Raw genomic sequence first — 17803 nt, 5'->3', positions numbered from 1 at the left:
TAACCAAATTAAAATGAATCCAATAATCAGACATGAAACATGTTTTCAATCATTTTCATCTCTCTGCCACAATATTGGAATTCTTTCCTTCCGTCAATTGGATTATAATAGTTCACAATATAGAACAAGAGCCAATTTGAAAAGTTTGATAAATCATTCACGTATAAGCTTTTTTTGTTAAAAACATTGGGACACATTGTGTAAATGCAGTGTCTAGGACAATGCAAAGTGTACATGTTTTTTCTCCCTGAAGAAATTACCAAATGTATCTTATTATTTCCTATTCTGAATATCACCAATAACAGTGCTGCACTTGCAACCTCGCAAGTTAGTATGGTGGAACCTTTTTTTAATTAAGTCACACTCAGTGCAGGAGAAAGCAAATGCTGTTATATACCAATTTATGGGGAAAAACATTTATTTTCATGTTCTGATTTATTATGTTTTTCTTCCCTTTTAGCTGTTTCTATGCATTTTTTTTCCAGTTTTGCACCACAGGTTTTGTCTTAACACACCAGAGAATGTCATATTTAAAGGCTAATTCTTGCCAGGAACTCAAGCTAATTGTGTTCTTTAGGGTTTTGAGTAAAATGTTGCTTTTTGTGCTGTAGTTAGGCATGACAGAACACAAAGGAAACTGACTGCAGCAGGGCTGTGAAGGAGATGAAATAATTGAATCTTTGAAATCATCTTGGACAGGGTGTTCTTCCCCAGAGTCATAAAGTCATGTTTTTCCCCATGATTCACTCCACTACATCTACCACTACATCTTGTGTCACTGCAGTGAGGAAGAGCCTATACATAAAAGGCAGAAAGATTTTTGTTTGATCTGCCAAAAGTTATTCAGGGTAGTTTATGTGGTTTAAACCGCTGCACTGTTCTCTCAGGGGTGTGTTTCCAAGCCCATTAGACAACAATATATTGTCATCAACTTCCACTGTGTGTAGATTGTTTACTCTTCAGACTCTGATGCACTCAGAGGGCACAAGATCATCGGAGTCTGATGGCGTTCACGCAGGGGGCGCGTAATTAATGATGACAGTTTATGGAGGAAAAGGTTATCATTAGATGTTTTAAAACATTTCCAGGCTATTATACCATTTTAAAATGATGGGATGAATATCAATATATAAGTGAATGTCACTTCTGCGTATAGAAACAAATTGGGTTTTATGAAGATGTTTATGACAAGAAACTGCAATATTTTTAAAACAAGGACATTTTGGGTTGTATATGTAATCGATATGTAATAGCCTAACTAACATTACATTTAAACTAAATTATTGAATTATTTTCTACAACTAAACATTGGTTAAATGCTAACAGTGACACAATTACATTGTTGTGGCAATATTGGAAATATATAAAAAAGTGAAAGAATATAACACATCATAGCATTGTTTACGTGTGCTCTCTATAAACACATTTGACATTGTGTGATCATGATCAAAGGTGAAGCCTCAGCTTTGGAACCTTTCGTCGCTGGGATTTGTTCCTACACGACGTTCTATTCAGAAACACCGTTTTACTTCCTGTTAGAAATCTCAACAACAGAGCCGAAGCGCTGAAGCTAAACAACTTTAGCAGCTTTTGGTCAACAAATATTAATGTAGCAAAAATACTGCGTAGCAACAATGATTCCGTACACTGTCAACATCAAACTCGCGGCTCGGACTCTGACTGGCACTCTCCATTTGCAGAATAAAACCGCTGTAGACTGGTGAGTACTGCACATCTGCCGTTAGCATCTTTATGTAGCTTCTTCATTTAGTCAATGCGTGCGTATGTCATTTAATGTTTTGATACATGCTAATTATATTATATATGCATCACGTTACATTGTTCCCTTTTATTACTACCTGCAAGAATTATTATGCCGATTTTTCCCAACATAGAACATATCAACACTTAGGGCATCCTGTGTCATGTGATGTGACAGTTTGCTGGGCCTGATGCATTTTGTAACCCTTACCTTCCCATAGTATTCCAGCAGGGAGCACGACTTCACTGCGACTTCACTGCGACTTCCTATGCGTTATTGCATTTCCGGGCCTGTGATAAAAACACGATACATATTAAACCTTATTATATGTTATTTAATGAGGTTGCAGATGTGTTGTACTGGACTGCTCTTTACTGAAATGTCATGTGTTTCTTATGCTTTATCCTCCCTATGTATTTATATTAGGTGGCATACTATTAACAACACCTCTATGACATCAATGCTAAATATATAATACAATGAAGATCTCTATGTCAGTGTCAAATATCGAAAACATTTGGATTGTTGGAGATTCAAAGGTTTTAATGTCATATGCACATATGCTACAGTGTAGAAATGGCAATGGACATCTTATGACCCGAGCTCCTCCAACGATGCAACATATATCATAAAATCCAAAAATTCAAATAAAAATTGTGCAAAGTCATGGAAAAAGATTGAAAATGCACCAAGAAAATTCTTAAAAAGTGTTTTTAAAAGGTGTAGGAATCCAATTGTCACCAAGTTGTATTCCCCATACATGAAGCTGGCAATGATTAATGTATTAATCTATGCGATAACAAGTGAGACTTACCATTCATCTTTAATAAAACGCTTTCAGTGGATATCATTTCCTCATACATGTAGAAAACATGGCAATGATATGGAAAATTATTAATGGTTTAAGTTGTAAATTGTCTTCACTTGCAGCTAATGTGCACACTTCCTTTGCTCTGAGTTGTATCAGTCTGTTGTACTTTGAAAGTCCAGACAAAATAACATATTTAATATTGGAGTTTACATTTTGTATGTGGAATTGATTTGTGACCTTTCTGTAGTCCCATCACGCATGCATACTGAAAGATGTAAAATATCTAGACATGGAGTGGATTGATGGTCATAGATTTTTTGCTCATTGTTAGAAAAATGTCACTAGTCACCGGCTTGAGTTTCAAAACAGGATACTTATTTATTACCCTTGCAAGAATGGAAGTGTGGGTGTTTTACAGTCACACGATGGAGAAACAACGGTTCAAAGCTGTATACAATGCTTTGTTCAGATTAGCTGAGGCCCACGTCAGAAATGATCATCTTTGTCATATCCCCTAGAGACTGAATCATCATGTTAATCGTTGCCACATAGCTTATCATACGCTTTAAAACAGGGTGGCATGCTTCTTTTACTAGGTAATCATACATCTTGTCATATACACTGTTATACACTTGGGCCATTGTTATCATATGTAACTCTGTCCTTGAAAGAGTACATTCAGTATTTTCCCAACACTCGTAAAATAAAATGAAAGTTGAAATGTTCTTCTTGGGGTCTTGTGGTCTTGGCTCAATGCCCGCGCACTCACAGACCCTCTGTGTTTAGTCTGTGTTGGGAACAAATGTCAGCTCCTTTTCACTTACCTCATAATTTATCTTTGACTCCTCTTCCTATCATTCTCTCCGGCTCTCATTTTCTGTAGGGGTTGGCAGGGGCTGATAGCTCAGGGATGTCACTCCAGTATTCTTATCATCGATCCAAAGACGTCTCAGACCATACAGGTGCTGGAGCGGCACAAAGCCAACGTGGTCAAGGTGAGTTCACAAAGTAAACTTTTTTCAGCAGTTTATATTTGCAGTGTAGGGCTGCAACTTCTAATATTTGTATCCTCAATACTATTCATCTGAATTTGAGTATCATTTGTTTAGCTTAAATTGTGTTGATACATAAAAGAATGCCTACAACAGTTTCCAACAGCTCACAGTGATGTCCAAGTATTCAAACAGCAAATGGGTGGAACAATTTATCACTTTCACAATTGTTCTAAATGTTTTTGTAGATCACATTTTTTTTTTTGACTTACATTTTCAACTCTGCTCCATTGGATACATACTAGCCTTTGCTATCTGTCAATAAGTCAAGCTGAAAACCTAAAAAAGTAATCAGACAATTAACTGTTTAATTCGTGTAGAATATTTCAAATAAAGGTTAATCAAAAATAATTTGTTGTATGAAGACATTTTGGTTTGGGCCTCATATTTCACTTATTTTTCCAATTGAGTTCTTTCTGAATCTCAAAGTGTTCATTGAATACCTGATTCCTAGATGCAGAATCATACCTGTTGCACTTAAAGTCAGCAAATATGTATGGGTATTATGGTTTGTAAGCTTTTAATGTGTCTAGTGCCCTTAAAGTATGTCTTTTATATATATATATATATATATATATATATATATATATATGTGCCAATTTCTCGTTGATATTTTGTACATTTCAGGTAAAATACCGGAGGGGGGCATGAAGGGGGAAAAAAACTTTAAAACTCATGACTCATCTTTATTCCTTGCTGCTAGGCGACTACAGAGAAGCAGAAGGAGTTTCAGTAGGCAGCTGAAGATACTCAAACTACTAGCAACATAAAATGTGCTTCTCCACTGGCTCGCTTTGACACCCAGATGCTGGGCTTTGCGCTGACGTAATTCGTGTTGCAATAGCCGCTAACTGCAGGTCCATCTCCTAAACTGCTAAACGCTCTCCTTCAGGCGAGGTAGTCTCCTAGTGGTTGAAAGTAAGGCGATGGACCACAGGGTGCATTAGCTAGCTATTTCATATCTTGCTTGTGATCTGATATACAGTAAATTCATTAAATGTTTTTCCCCATATTGCAATTCACAACCTGTTTCCAAGCAACGGTAGCTGTCACATGGACCCTTAAAGAGCCTGTGACACGAGTTTCCCCCATCATCCAAACCCATCAATTTGAGTAAATATTGTCCCCTTGAAAACCGTTACTGAACTGATTTTGGATATTTGTACTTTGATAACCATTAATCTGCCCTTCAATGTTGACCATTTTCTGGATCTTCTCGGGGATTCTTCAAGTCCCGCCAAATGATGTGTGACGTCATTGCGGGCACAGCGCTCCAGCTGCACCGTTCAGGATCCCAGCATCTGCATGTAAACGCACAATGGAGCACATAGCAGCAAGCTCAGACAGCGATGACAGTTTAATTTTGAACGTGTCTGAGAGCGCATATGAGGCTGAAGGATCGGTTTATGTTGTATCTGTTAGAAGTTTAGGAATTAGGTGCATCAATATGGGCGATCATACGGTCATGTAGCCAGTGGTGGAATGGGACTAAAAATCATCCCGGGACTCTCGACCGGCCCACTTCGGTACCGCTAGTAAATTGTCAACGGGGGATGTCAGGGGCGGCGGGGGCTGTAGATAGTAAATGTAAATATGTAAATATTTGTGTCACTGCATCCTCGTAAAATACAAATATAATGCAATGTCTGTGTCTTTGACATTAGCGCTGCTAGCCACCTGTGCCCTGTACTACGAAGCCAGTTCAACAGACCCTGGATATGTTTGAGTAACAAACAAACTAACGACAACAAACTAACAAACGAGATCTCGCTAAGCGGTCCTACGATGCTGGTTATCAACTCGGTCAATCAAGCCAGGGTTTCTCTCTCCAGCTGAGAGCGCGTTCACGTCTAAGACACGAGTGGATCTGACTTTAATTACATTTGACTCGAGTGTTTCGTCAACATAATGTGTTGCTTAAAATAATACTTCTGCATACAGTATGTGACACTGTAAGTGTTGCACGGCCAGATACGGCAGATAAGGAAATATATAATATATTATGATATTATATGATCGATGATCTGATTGATGATGTAATATGAATGATAAGTGCGACACGTCGGCGTCTTCTCTGCATACGGCAGTTTAAACTGTATTTCCTTTATCCTGTAATATGACTTGAGAGATCTAAACTCCGCACACTGAGTTGATCTCTTTTCTATAGACGCCGGAGGCGGCAGCGTCAGGTAAAAAAGTTATGTAGCCTTCCCAAACCTGAGCCTCACGCGCCGCCTATGGGGGATGTGCTAGTGACTTATCCGACCGGCCCACTTCGGTACCGGCCCATCGGGATTCGTCCCGATGGCCAGTCCTCGTAAACTGTCAACGGGGGAGCCTCGCTGCGGGGAAACGGTGGACCTGGTGTCCCGATCGGAGTGGGAATAATAATAATAATAATAATCCGTGCATTTTATCCATTAATTTCCCAAACATTGTGGTGAAAAAAACCACACGTTTAATCCATGTTACAAAAAGCATCGGTTTGTTTTCTCATCAGGAAATGCAGACCGGCACAAACAAACGATTTTTAATCATCATTCTCACGATCATTTAATGTATCATATGTTCGCCGAATTGACATGAAAGCACTAATACATGTAGTTTCATCCACTTGAGTTTACAACTACAAAAATAATCGATTTGTTTTTATATCACATCCTACGGGAGGAAATTCAGTAGCTCTCACTACCGATTTGTAATCCTAATGTAATCATCATCTTCACCACGATCATTTATGTTTATGTAAGCCGAATTGACATGAAAGCACTGACAAATATGAATATACTGTAGTCAACTTCATTAAAACGTTATTAACGTGACTAAACTCAGTAATTCACCATTTCTACGCATGACAACACACTTTGTCCGTGTTTGGCTCTCTCGCCGCACAGTGAAGCGTTCCCGCATTGAGGTCACTTCCGGCTTCCCCCAAAACTTCAAAATGAGTTGAAGGAATTTCCCGCGATGTTCGAAATTATTGATATTTAACGGAACGGTATCGCTTTTTCTTTTTTGAACTGACGGTTCGAGATTACTAGTAGCCCAATATTTCATTGCACAACAGTTGTTGGGATGCTGTCACAAGCTCTTTAAGGAAAAAGTGTTTTGCTATTCATTGCAAAAGAAAATATTTTTCCTCCATGAAATAAAAACACACACGTACTGATGGAGTATTATTTCATCAGAATTATTGTTGTACTTGAGATAAGTTGTTGTGGTTGCTTTCTGGCACAAACACTGAGGTTACCTACTGTAACCCCAGCTTCTATGAGTAAATGGCGCAGCCCTCTAAGGCTATCGCTATTGGGTAATCCCCCTGCACCCCCGCACAGCACTGAAAACTTGTAGTCCACGCCCACCCGCAAGGTGGGCCCCACCCTCGGGCTTCCTTCCGGTATAAATAGGACGGAGGCCCCGCAATCTGCTCCCATACAAAATAACTTTTCTTCAGCTATTCGTGGGGCCCAGCACTTAGAGGGCTGCGCCATTTACTCATAGAAGCTGGGGTTACAGTAGGTAACCTCAGTTCTATTTCGTATATGGCTTCGCCCTCTAAGGCTATTGCTATTGGGTTAAGGGCGAAGCATGATGTAGTCTGCGCCCCACTGGGTCCGCCCGGCACTAGAAGCCAAGACACACCTGCTCAATAACACCCCCCTGCCTGTTGTGTCATGCGTAATGGCGCATCACCGTCCCTGGAACATAGCAAAACATGCCTATCTTCCCGACGGGGTGAAGGCTGGGAACAATACATACCGGCCACTTTGAGAAAGTAGAGACGAAGGTCACACCTTGCCCAGCGATCATAGAGGGGGGACAGCAGCTCTCTGCGTGTCAGACAGGTAGGAGAGCGCCCAGCTGGCTCCCTGACTTCACTCACTCCGACAGGACACCCAGTACAGGGTTTGTCAGAGAGGAATGGGAGACATCTCTCAAATAAAAATGAATAAATGAACAGGGGGAAGACCAAGATGCAGTAGTGCAAATATCTTCCACTGACATTCCTCCGTGCAACGCCGTGGAGGAGGAAATTCCTCTGGTGGAGTTGTTAGAGATTTAAAGGGATATCTAGTCCGCTTTTCAAATCTCCGCGCGTCCCTATCAAGCTGGTTATAATACAGGAAGGAATCCAGACGCTACCAAGTAACCGTTAATCTACTTTAATGGTAATATGACAATACAATACAATCAATACAGTACAAATTCAATACAGTTAATCTTTGGGATCCCGAATTTACCTGCACGTGAGCCAGCCAGAGGAAAGAGGCTGAACACCGCGTGTGTGTCTGTGTTTATACTCTTTGACAATGGGAGGAGTTATCAGATCCTCCCATTTGGAGCTCATTGATTGGCAGCCCAAATATCACAGACACCTCCGACCTTAGGTTTCCCCAACCACTGTAGCTAGATAAGTTGAATGCAAATCAAGACATGCTCTCACCTTCCCCCATCTTCCTTTGTCCTCAAAAACACATGTCAACAGGCCCCAAATCCAGCTCACAGTTTTACCCAAATTATTCCCATTTTAAGCTTATCCATAGTTTGCTAACATGAATAAATACAAATCTTTCACTACAAATCCCCCTTTGTATCTCCTTCTCCAGAGATAAACTTAGACAAGGCATTTTGAAATATACCCACTGTCATTCTTTTCTACTGTGTCCGTCCCCCAAACATTGTATAAATCCATCCGAAGCTGGTATTTAGAGTACTTGAAAACTTCATGGAGACAGAACACCACTTTCCATGGCAGTGAAGGAACCATGAGGGGGCAGCTGAGTGCTAGAATCATCAGCCCCCCCCCCCCCTCGGAGGAATAGCCCACAAGGACAGCTAATAGGGAGGGGGAGATGCGGCTTCCCCTTCACGGGTGGAACTGATCAGAGAGAAGTAGACTCCTCTGCTGCCTCGACAAGTCCCCTGTGCCGTCCTGGCTTGCCGTGTCTTTGTCCCCCCGATCCGCTGACAGCAGCTTCTGGGCTGCCTGCTAGAGAGATGTCTTCCTCCTCCGGCCCGCTGATGGCGGCTTCCGGGTCGATGCTGTAGAGATGTCTTCCCGATCCTCCTTCTCCGGCCCGCTGATGATGCCTCCCGGGTCGTCTGCTGTAAGGATGTCTCCAGGGTCCTGCTCCTCCAGTCCGCTGCTTCCGAGTTGTCCACGTCTGCCAGGGCCACGTCCGTCCTGATGTCGTCCCCTGGTCCTAGCAGGTGGTTTCCCCGCCGCACACTGGCTCCCGTGGTACGAGCTGTCCCCCTTTTCTCCCAGGCAGACGGCATAAGAGGTCCGCTGGATCACTCGGTCGGGGCCGGAGAGCCTGGGGTTGAGCCACTTTGTCCTGATGACTTTCAGCCAGACGAACTCTGCTGTGTCAGCCTCGTGCTTCTCGGGTCCCCCTTTTGGCGCCAGCAACCTGTGTGGAGAAATCTGATACAACTCCCTCAAGCCTACGCTCAGCTGTTTTGACCCACTTGGAGCCTGTTGGTGGGGTGTCTTGAAACAACAGCCGTCTGTGAACAGGTTTTCCAAATTAATTGTAGACCTCTTATCTGCCAGTGCAGCTTCAGAATCTTAATACTTGGATTGTGCCAACTAAATAAGAACCCCAACATCTTTAGGTAAACTAAATAACATATTTCAATAGCTCTGAATTTCTGACAAGCATCCGTGTTTATTTTTAAATGAAATCCTATTTAAAATCCAAATATAATATGAACTGCTAATGTTTCTGGTAAAGAAACACACTAATGTTATGGATTCAAAAACAACCAAAATCACGATACTAACAAAGTGAATGATTCCCTGGTGATACTGCTTCTACCTGTCAGTGCTTAGATATTATCACGCTGAAAAAATGAATACAGAATTCCAAACTGTCATCAAATGTCTTTCTATTATAAATTTAGATGAAATGTATATCCCCATAATGACCTAAACAATAAAGTCGATGGCTTTTACTTCTTTACCAGGCTAGTTACAGGATGTTGTCTAAATTAAATTCTGTCTCAATACACTACTATGTTTTAGCTTTAACTGTAATATGTTCTTTCTACATTTCAAACCTCAGTTACTCTAATGTCTGTTAAAATATTACAAAATTGTTTCATTATCACAGGTCAACTTCTTCGGTATTCTATTATTTCTCACAGTAGCCCCTTGGCCACTGCTTCTGCATCTGTGTTACCTGTTATAATTCAAATCAATATTTAGAAACATCTCAACATTCATCAAACAGTATCTTATCCCCAGATATGGAGCAGGTTAATTACATTCAATTCAATGCTCAGTTTGAACATCTGGGTTGGGGCGGAAGGTTTCTGTCAATCCTTAAAAGAAAAATTTAAATTGTGAATTTTACAGCCATGTTGACATTTATACATTATACACACTCCCCCCTTTTACACATGAAATCATGTGTAACAAAACCCTGTAATGGGAGGGGAACAAAAACTGTCAGGTAATTGGTTAGTGACATAACGAACATTATTTACAATTTGACATCCATTATCATTATTTCCACAGTAAACACTTCAGTGAAAATAAGTGTTCCTCTCCGTCCTTCAGGCCTAAAATAAACAGAATCTTCAGATTTTAGTTTTACATTTGCAAACCGCCAACTCATGTGAGAGTAACCGGGTCACATGTGCGGTTTCCCCTTTTTGTGGAATTTTTAGGAAACCTCTCGTTTCCCTTGGAGCTCCAAAATAATATGTTAGTCCAAAAATATGCTTGGTTGGTTATTGTTTTTAGAATCATGCAGTTACACTGATCACATGCCGGCATTCATTCACACTCACACTGTCTGGTTGTCATGTCAAGTTTGGTCAGCTTCACCCCAGAGTCAGTCATCCACAGTGCCTTGTCAAGTTACACTGTCGGTCAGGGTCAAAGGTCAGTTGGTCTCCGTCTTTTTTGGCCATGTGTCGTGCTCTGTAGAGACTTTGACATTTCAGCATAGGCCAGTATCCTTTGTCTACAAAAATATGTCACGATTTCAACTATGATTTTCAAGATGATTCTCACTTGTCATTGGGACTTCTGCCTCCCACTTTTCCTGAAACTTGGTACAAAACTCACTTCCTTCGAGTACTACTACTACTGCAATCCATTTACACCTAATTAGTATTAAAATGTCTAATGATCTATTTCAGAAACTTGTGTACAATAACTATTATCTTGAGTCAAAACATTACTAGGATCTGTGTCGCTCTGCATTTCATAGGTCATTATAATTCTGGTCTACTTAAAAAACAATGATAAACTCTTTAGCAGTGTGTGGAACCTTGGGTGTCCGAAGATGCAACAATTACTCCCTCCTTTATCAAGGATTTAAAACCGAAGTCGTTTTATATTTCCATCTTAAAGCCCTCCTATGGTAATAACTATGCCACAATGGTGAAATCAACACTCTAGATTGGAATTGTATATGTGGCTTGGCACCAGCTATTAATACAAATAAAGATGTGTCCTATAGAGTGGTTCCTAAAACTATCCTTTTAATGGTGATCAATATTGTAACCAATGAGATCGCTACTTTATTCACACGTGAATAAAAATCTCTTAAAGAATGATTTGTTAACATGATGAAAATATTGAAGAATATGGTTCTACTCTGTCAGTGTGTTTTAGGATGATTCTCCTCTTACTTTAATAGTTTCCTCTTTACTGCTATTTTTTAATTTACCAATTGATTAATAAATCTTTCTGTCTTTACGTATTTATGAAGTTAATTCAAGTTATTTAAATGTGCGTTTTGTGAATAAGTGTGTTTATGTGTAACTCACTCATTCCCGTTCTCCTTTTCTCCTCCCCTGGTTTTCTCAAGCCGTGACCCCGGCCTCCTCACTTCTAATCGACCATGCCAACTCCTCTGATTCTGTCTTCTCTTCAGTCCATCAGCTTTTGAAACCATCCGCTGTAACTTTTTTAGGCAGCCATTGGCCCAGTTACATCTGCAGCCCCATCATGCCACTGTTGTTGCACTCCTCCTTTACAGTCTCTCTGCTGTTTTTATGTAGGGCGGATTCTGCTCTCATGTCTATCGTGCCAAATCTCGCGGCGCAGTTTGGAACTTCATGTCCTGTTTGAGGGACCGATGAGAGTTTGCCTCTTTGTCAGCATGCTGGTTTGGTTCTGGATGCCTCACGTGGAGATGGTTCTGGATGCCTCAGGTCGTTGTTGGTTCAGCTCTGGTTCTCTGTCTGTACGATGGAGAAGGAGGAGTCTCCTGTTGGGTTAGGTCTTTCGTCTGCTTGGAGGGTCGGGATCATAGCCTTTCTAAATCAGAGGGGGAGTCCAGGTCTCGGTACACATTACCTATAAGAAGTCTAGCACACTGATGTTAAATAAATCCAACCCTTTCCACTCTGTCTCTTTCTAATCATACTATCTGTCTTAGTTGTTAAATGCCATCTTAACAACATAATTAATGTCTACTTATGATATTACAAAAACTCACTCCAAAAATTGTTTCATCCATTGTTACATATTTACCCAACACAACTCTGAAATACTTACATGTTTCCAGCATCACATATTCCACACACTACGAAAAAAAAAACATCCCCATATTTTCTCTCATTTTAAATCCCACTGTTACTTCGAACAATAGTAAACCTGCAGAGCACACCAATCGGATCACAGTAATGAAATTTGAATCAAGTGTAGGCCTATGTCTACTTTCTGAACATTTATTTATATTGTCTAAATTCCTTGTCTATGATGTGCAAACAGTTCGAGTGTAAAATGTGTTTTACACAATGTATTTGCACTCTACAGATTCTTGAGTTTACTCATCTCCTGGTGCTGTCGTTGTAAAAAATGTTCAATTCCTTATTGTTTTGTACCAGTTTTCCAAAATCAGTTCTAACTACCGTGCCGTTTCTGGAAAGGTGGCGGTACGGCTACACAATGTGTAAGAAGGTGCCAACATGTTCCTTTTTTAACTTTGCTTTTATTTCTCTGACTTAATTAATATGTGTTCACTTGTATTAATATACTGGGCTATTGTCGTTGTTACTATTAACGTGCTTCCCGTCTTCAATACCGGCCAGCAATGTAATGGAACATTTCAAGGGTGTGCTACCCCCTTTCAGCCACTAGATGGCAGCAGAAAAATGTCACGGGTGTGATACCCCCTTTCAGCCACCAGATGGCAGCAGCAGAAGTTTACAGACAAAGGGAAACGCTCTCCCTCGATTTAACATATAACTGGCTTTTAGCTTTCAGCCTTGGTCTGTTATTTAACCCCAGTTTTAAACGGCGACCCGATCTAAAATATCGTGTTAACAGGTTTTGTCGTGCAGGAATCAAACCTCGCAACCAAACAAACTGCACCGTCTCCACGCCACTCAGGAATAAACTACCTGCAGATCCGCGCCAAACTGCTCTATTTACGTTACGCAGGACTTTCCGTCTACCTGGCGATCAACGTTTACGTTTTGTATATAACTTTCCTAACATAGTAAAATATGCATTGTATATTCCATTTAAACTTTAAAAACACTGTGAAACGCCTACAGACAATCCTAAAGTTTTAGCGTATCCAATTACAGACAGTCGATTTTCATAACAGGCGTCTGCGTACCTTATTTGCAGAGTAGCAGGGTCCTGCCGATTGTCTGAGATGTTTGAAAGCGTCTGTTCCCGACCCATTCTGGTCGTCTGAATTCTTCCTCAGCTTCGTTATATCTGGCACGTCGAGATCACCACTTGTTAGAGATTTAAAGGGATATCTAGTCCGCTTTTCAAATCTCCGCGCGTCCCTATCAAGCTGGTTATAATACAGGAAGGAATCCAGACGCTACCAAGTAACCGTTAATCTACTTTAATGGTAATATGACAATACAATACAATCAATACAGTACAAATTCAATACAGTTAATCTTTGGGATCCCGAATTTACCTGCACGTGAGCCAGCCAGAGGAAAGAGGCTGAACACCGCGTGTGTGTCTGTGTTTATACTCTTTGACAATGGGAGGAGTTATCAGATCCTCCCATTTGGAGCTCATTGATTGGCAGCCCAAATATCACAGACACCTCCGACCTTAGGTTTCCCCAACCACTGTAGCTAGATAAGTTGAATGCAAATCAAGACATGCTCTCACCTTCCCCCATCTTCCTTTGTCCTCAAAAACACATGTCAACAGGCCCCAAATCCAGCTCACAGTTTTACCCAAATTATTCCCATTTTAAGCTTATCCATAGTTTGCTAACATGAATAAATACAAATCTTTCACTACAGAGTGCGCATTGATGTTCTCGGGGGCTCCACCCCAGAGGAGACATATGCCTGTGACACAGCCTCACACAGCCAGTGTGACAGCCATTGTGCAGACAGAGGTTGCCCGATCGAGCGCTCTCTATAGTGCAAAAACAGGTGCTGAGAACACGCCAGGCCGCCGTGCGCGCCACATAGCAAGACAGCGCGCGCACAGGACAGAGGAGATGAGACGCGGCTTCTTCCTCCGACCTGTAAGGAGGGGGGAATAAGCCAGCCAGGGTGATCACTCTTGACCTAAAAGAGTTGTGATGACCTTAGGCATGAAGTCGGGTTAGGGCGTAAAACAGCTGAACTGCCATCTCCTTGGATCTGGAGACATGACGGAGCCACAGAGAGAGCAGACAAATCACTCACCCTTTTCTCTGATAGAGCCAAAAGCAGTACTACTTTGGCTGATAACCGTTTAAGGGGAACCTGATCAGGTTCAAATGGGGCTTGGCTTTAGTGCGCGCAACACCAAAGCCAAATCCCACTGAGGCGCCAGTGTGCGTGACACAGGTCTGAGTCTCTGTACTCCTCGCATACAACGGCTGCTGCGTTCTGCGAGCCCCTCTGTTAATTTCGCCGGGAATATACATTGCTCTGATGGAGAGCAACGTGTGTGCGCGCCCAGAACAGCAGCCGCCTGGCTGCGTTCAGAAGCTGCGCAGATCGTACTCCTTCCTGGCGATTGAGGTAGGCTGCTTCCATAGCCGTGGCCTGTTGTCTGTGCAAATCAACACATGTTTGATTGTACAGCAACGGGGTGACTCCCCCGTGTTTCTTGTATCCCATGGAACTGCTGGGGGGAGAGGCTTCTCTGTGATGTGCCGCAATGGTCATCATGGTGACGAGCCACGCCGCTGCCCGTCGCCGCCCGTGAGGCAAAAGGGCTGCGAGGGAGTTTCCACACGCTGCATTTCACTCCGTCTCTCATCATGAAGCGCGTACACGCCCAGGGGATGAGTAGTGGTGTGTGCAGTGCTGTCCACACGAGGCGTTATAACGGTGCTCGTGAATTTATTATGACCGTGTGTAGGAGGCATATCTGGGACAGAGGAATGCTGCGAGCTCTACAGTTTATAAACCAATAGGTTAAAACAGCAGGCTTCTGCAGCGAATGAACCACCTTTGGAGACTCCACCTGTGGGGGAGACCCAGGGGGATCCCCACGTGACCAGCTGACGCCAACGCCGAGCAGCTGCGTCACGGAGAGGGCTGTGCGGGTTTGTGACACGCCAGAGGAGAGCTGTCAGTTTCTCCACTCACTGGAGCGATCACGGACAAAGGAATGCAGCGAGCTCTGCAGGTTATTAACCGAGGTTAAAACCGGCAGGCTTCTGCCGCGAGCCCTGCTGTCTACTTAATCAACAGATTAGTGGCAGCCGGCTTAATTAGCGAGCTCTGCAGTTAATTAACCGATAGGTTAAAACCAGCAGGCTTCTGCAGCGAGCGCTGACCCTGGGAGCACTCAGCCTGTAATGGTCGTCAAGGTGACGAGCCACGCCATTGCCCTCGCCGCCGCTGCCCGTGAGGCGAAAGGGCTGCGAGGAAGCCTCCACACGCTGCGTTTCACTCCGGCTGTCATCATGAGGCGTGTACACGCTCAGGGGATGAGTGGAGATGTGCGCAGTGCTGTCCACATGAGGCGTTATAACGGCGCTCATGGGTTATTATGACCGTGTATAGGAGGCGTATCTCGGACAGAGGAATGCCGCGAGCTCTGCAGGTTATTAACCGATAGGTTAAAACCAGCAGGCTTCTGCAGGGAGCCCTGCTGTCTACTTAATCAACAGATTAGTGGCAGCTGGCTTAATTACCGGCTCTGCTTCCTCGGAGGCTCTCGCGGAGCAGACCAGGAGCGGGGGAGCCTCACTCCCCTTTGACTCGTCGCCGGGAGACCCTGTCTCTGGGGTGGTGGGGGAGCGTAGACGTGTGACGGAGCCCCTGCAGTTGATGTGCGTCCCTCCACTTGCGGCCTCCTGTGGCCGGCGTGGACGCCGCAGCTGCTGCGAGCGTTGGTGCCGCTATGGGCGCTCAGCAGGCTGGAGCCAGCTGTACATGCTGGTGAATGCCGTCCGCCGGTTCTGCGGCCGTCTTCATGGACTCCACCATGGCATGGAACTGGGGTCCGAACAGCCCGTCCGGGCTGATTGGAGAGTCCAGTAGCACTTTTCTGGCCGTCTCCGTAACAGACGCCTGCTTCCGCCAGAGGTGGCGCTGGATCTGTGTCACCCACACGGAAATCCTCGCCTGGGAGACAGCAACGGACCCGCACAGAATGAGCGCCGTGCTGGCCGCCTTGCTGATTTCCTCTGCCTCGGTAGTGCACCGCTCTACCAGTGTCACCACCGAGTTGGAGAGCAGCGCGATTTTATTTCGCCGCTGTGGTGACGGAGAGGGGGAAAGCATGTTCGGCCGCCAAGCTGGCACCCTGCTCCGACTCGGTCTCCCCCGTCCGGGGGAGAGGAGGGAGGGGAGAACCGAACGGTGAACCGTGGAGGGAGGCGGGGCAGGAGTTGCTTTTCTTCGGACTCCTGCCCGGCACTCGGCCCCAGGGACACGAGGCCCCGTCCGCGGTTCGTAAGCCTGGACGGGTCAATCATCCTCCTCGGCCGCAGCAGCAAGAGCGTCCGCTCTCCGCTTCCTGTCGCCCGAGGGGAGACGGGCGCAGTGTGTGCATGCTACCTGCTGGTTTAGAGCCGCGTATACGTGTGCTCCGACCCCAGGCAGGATTCGCATACTGCTTTTATCTCTGCTGGTCATAATTCATTATGAACCCAGAGCCACATGAGGGACAATCACGGACGCAGTTGTTGCTCATGATGATTCTCAATTGCTGTGCTTCAGTAACTGTACTGGTTTGCTGAAGAAAAGAGGGAGCAGATTGCCGGGCCTCCTTCCTATTTATACCGTAAGGAGGCCCGAGGGTGGGGCCCACCTTGCGGGTGGGCGTGGACTACAAGTTTTCAGTGCTGCGCGGGGGCGCAGGGGGATTACCCAATAGCGATAGCCTTAGAGGGCGAAGCCATATACGAAATAGAACTGAACGCTGCTTCACTGTGTAAGCTAAAAAGCAACACTGATAAAGGTTGCTTCTGTATTAACAGATATACACAGAAGGGCTATGTATGTGTGTTTGTGTCAGCTTATGTGTGTGTATGGTTTATGTTTGTGTGCTTTGTAGAAGGGTAAATAATGGGCAATACATCGTGTGGTGATTATCAGTGCCTGGGCTCAATCCGAGACTCTCATTCCTCACAGCAAAGCACACTTTAATCTTGTAAAGCACTGCAGCCACAGCAGCGAGCCATTCCTCACCACACAGCCGACACAAGAAAGCTTGCAGAATAAAAGGGAGAAAAAAGGAAGGAGTTGGCATAGCACGGAGCATGCCTATTCAGGAAAAAATACACATACATAATCAATTATTTAAACACAAACTTGTTCAAAGTCATTTGTCTTTTTAGCATACATTTCTATGGTGTTAGTTCTTTGGAACTGCATCGTTTTTCTTTCCCTTAACCCTGCTTTGCACCATAGTTAACATGTAAAAGCACTTATACAGAACAATACCTGATCTGGATAGACTTACAGTACAGACAATATTGCCTCTGTTTTCAGTCAAAGTCATCATTTTCTTTTTGTAATGGTAAAATGTAAAAGTCTTGCAATATTTCCATAGTGCAGTGGTTCTCAAACTTTTTCTGTCAGGCCCCCCTTTGGAAAAAAAAAAAGTCGGGCCCCCCCAACACAAATAGTCACGTAATAGGCCAAGTTAACTTTTATTAAAATACATCAATATTAACGTGAGCATTCCTTTCAAAAAAACAAAAAAAAATCACTTTGCTAGAACAGTGATAATAAAACAATGTTCCACAAGTCTGTGTGCTCAAAAAAATATATAATACAATT

General features: G+C 43.5%; 1 protein-coding gene across 1 annotated transcript in view; it reads left to right on the top strand.

Moving 5' to 3' along the window:
• The first annotated feature begins 1504 nt into the window (after window positions 1-1504).
• Window positions 1505-17803, top strand: part of LOC117563017 (WD repeat-containing protein 11) — a 40634-nt gene continuing 24335 nt past the window's right edge. The window contains exons 1-2 of the mRNA XM_034241137.1: window positions 1505-1720; window positions 3457-3568. Of these exons, the coding sequence (XP_034097028.1) occupies window positions 1635-1720; window positions 3457-3568 (198 nt within the window). The 5' untranslated portion in view covers window positions 1505-1634. The remainder of the gene's footprint in view (window positions 1721-3456; window positions 3569-17803) is intronic.

Source organism: Gymnodraco acuticeps, unplaced genomic scaffold (assembly GCF_902827175.1).
Source record: "Gymnodraco acuticeps unplaced genomic scaffold, fGymAcu1.1, whole genome shotgun sequence".
Lineage (NCBI taxonomy): Eukaryota > Metazoa > Chordata > Actinopteri > Perciformes > Bathydraconidae > Gymnodraco > Gymnodraco acuticeps.
Note: the sequence above shows the minus strand (reverse complement) of the source record. Positions and strands in the feature narration are given on the sequence as shown.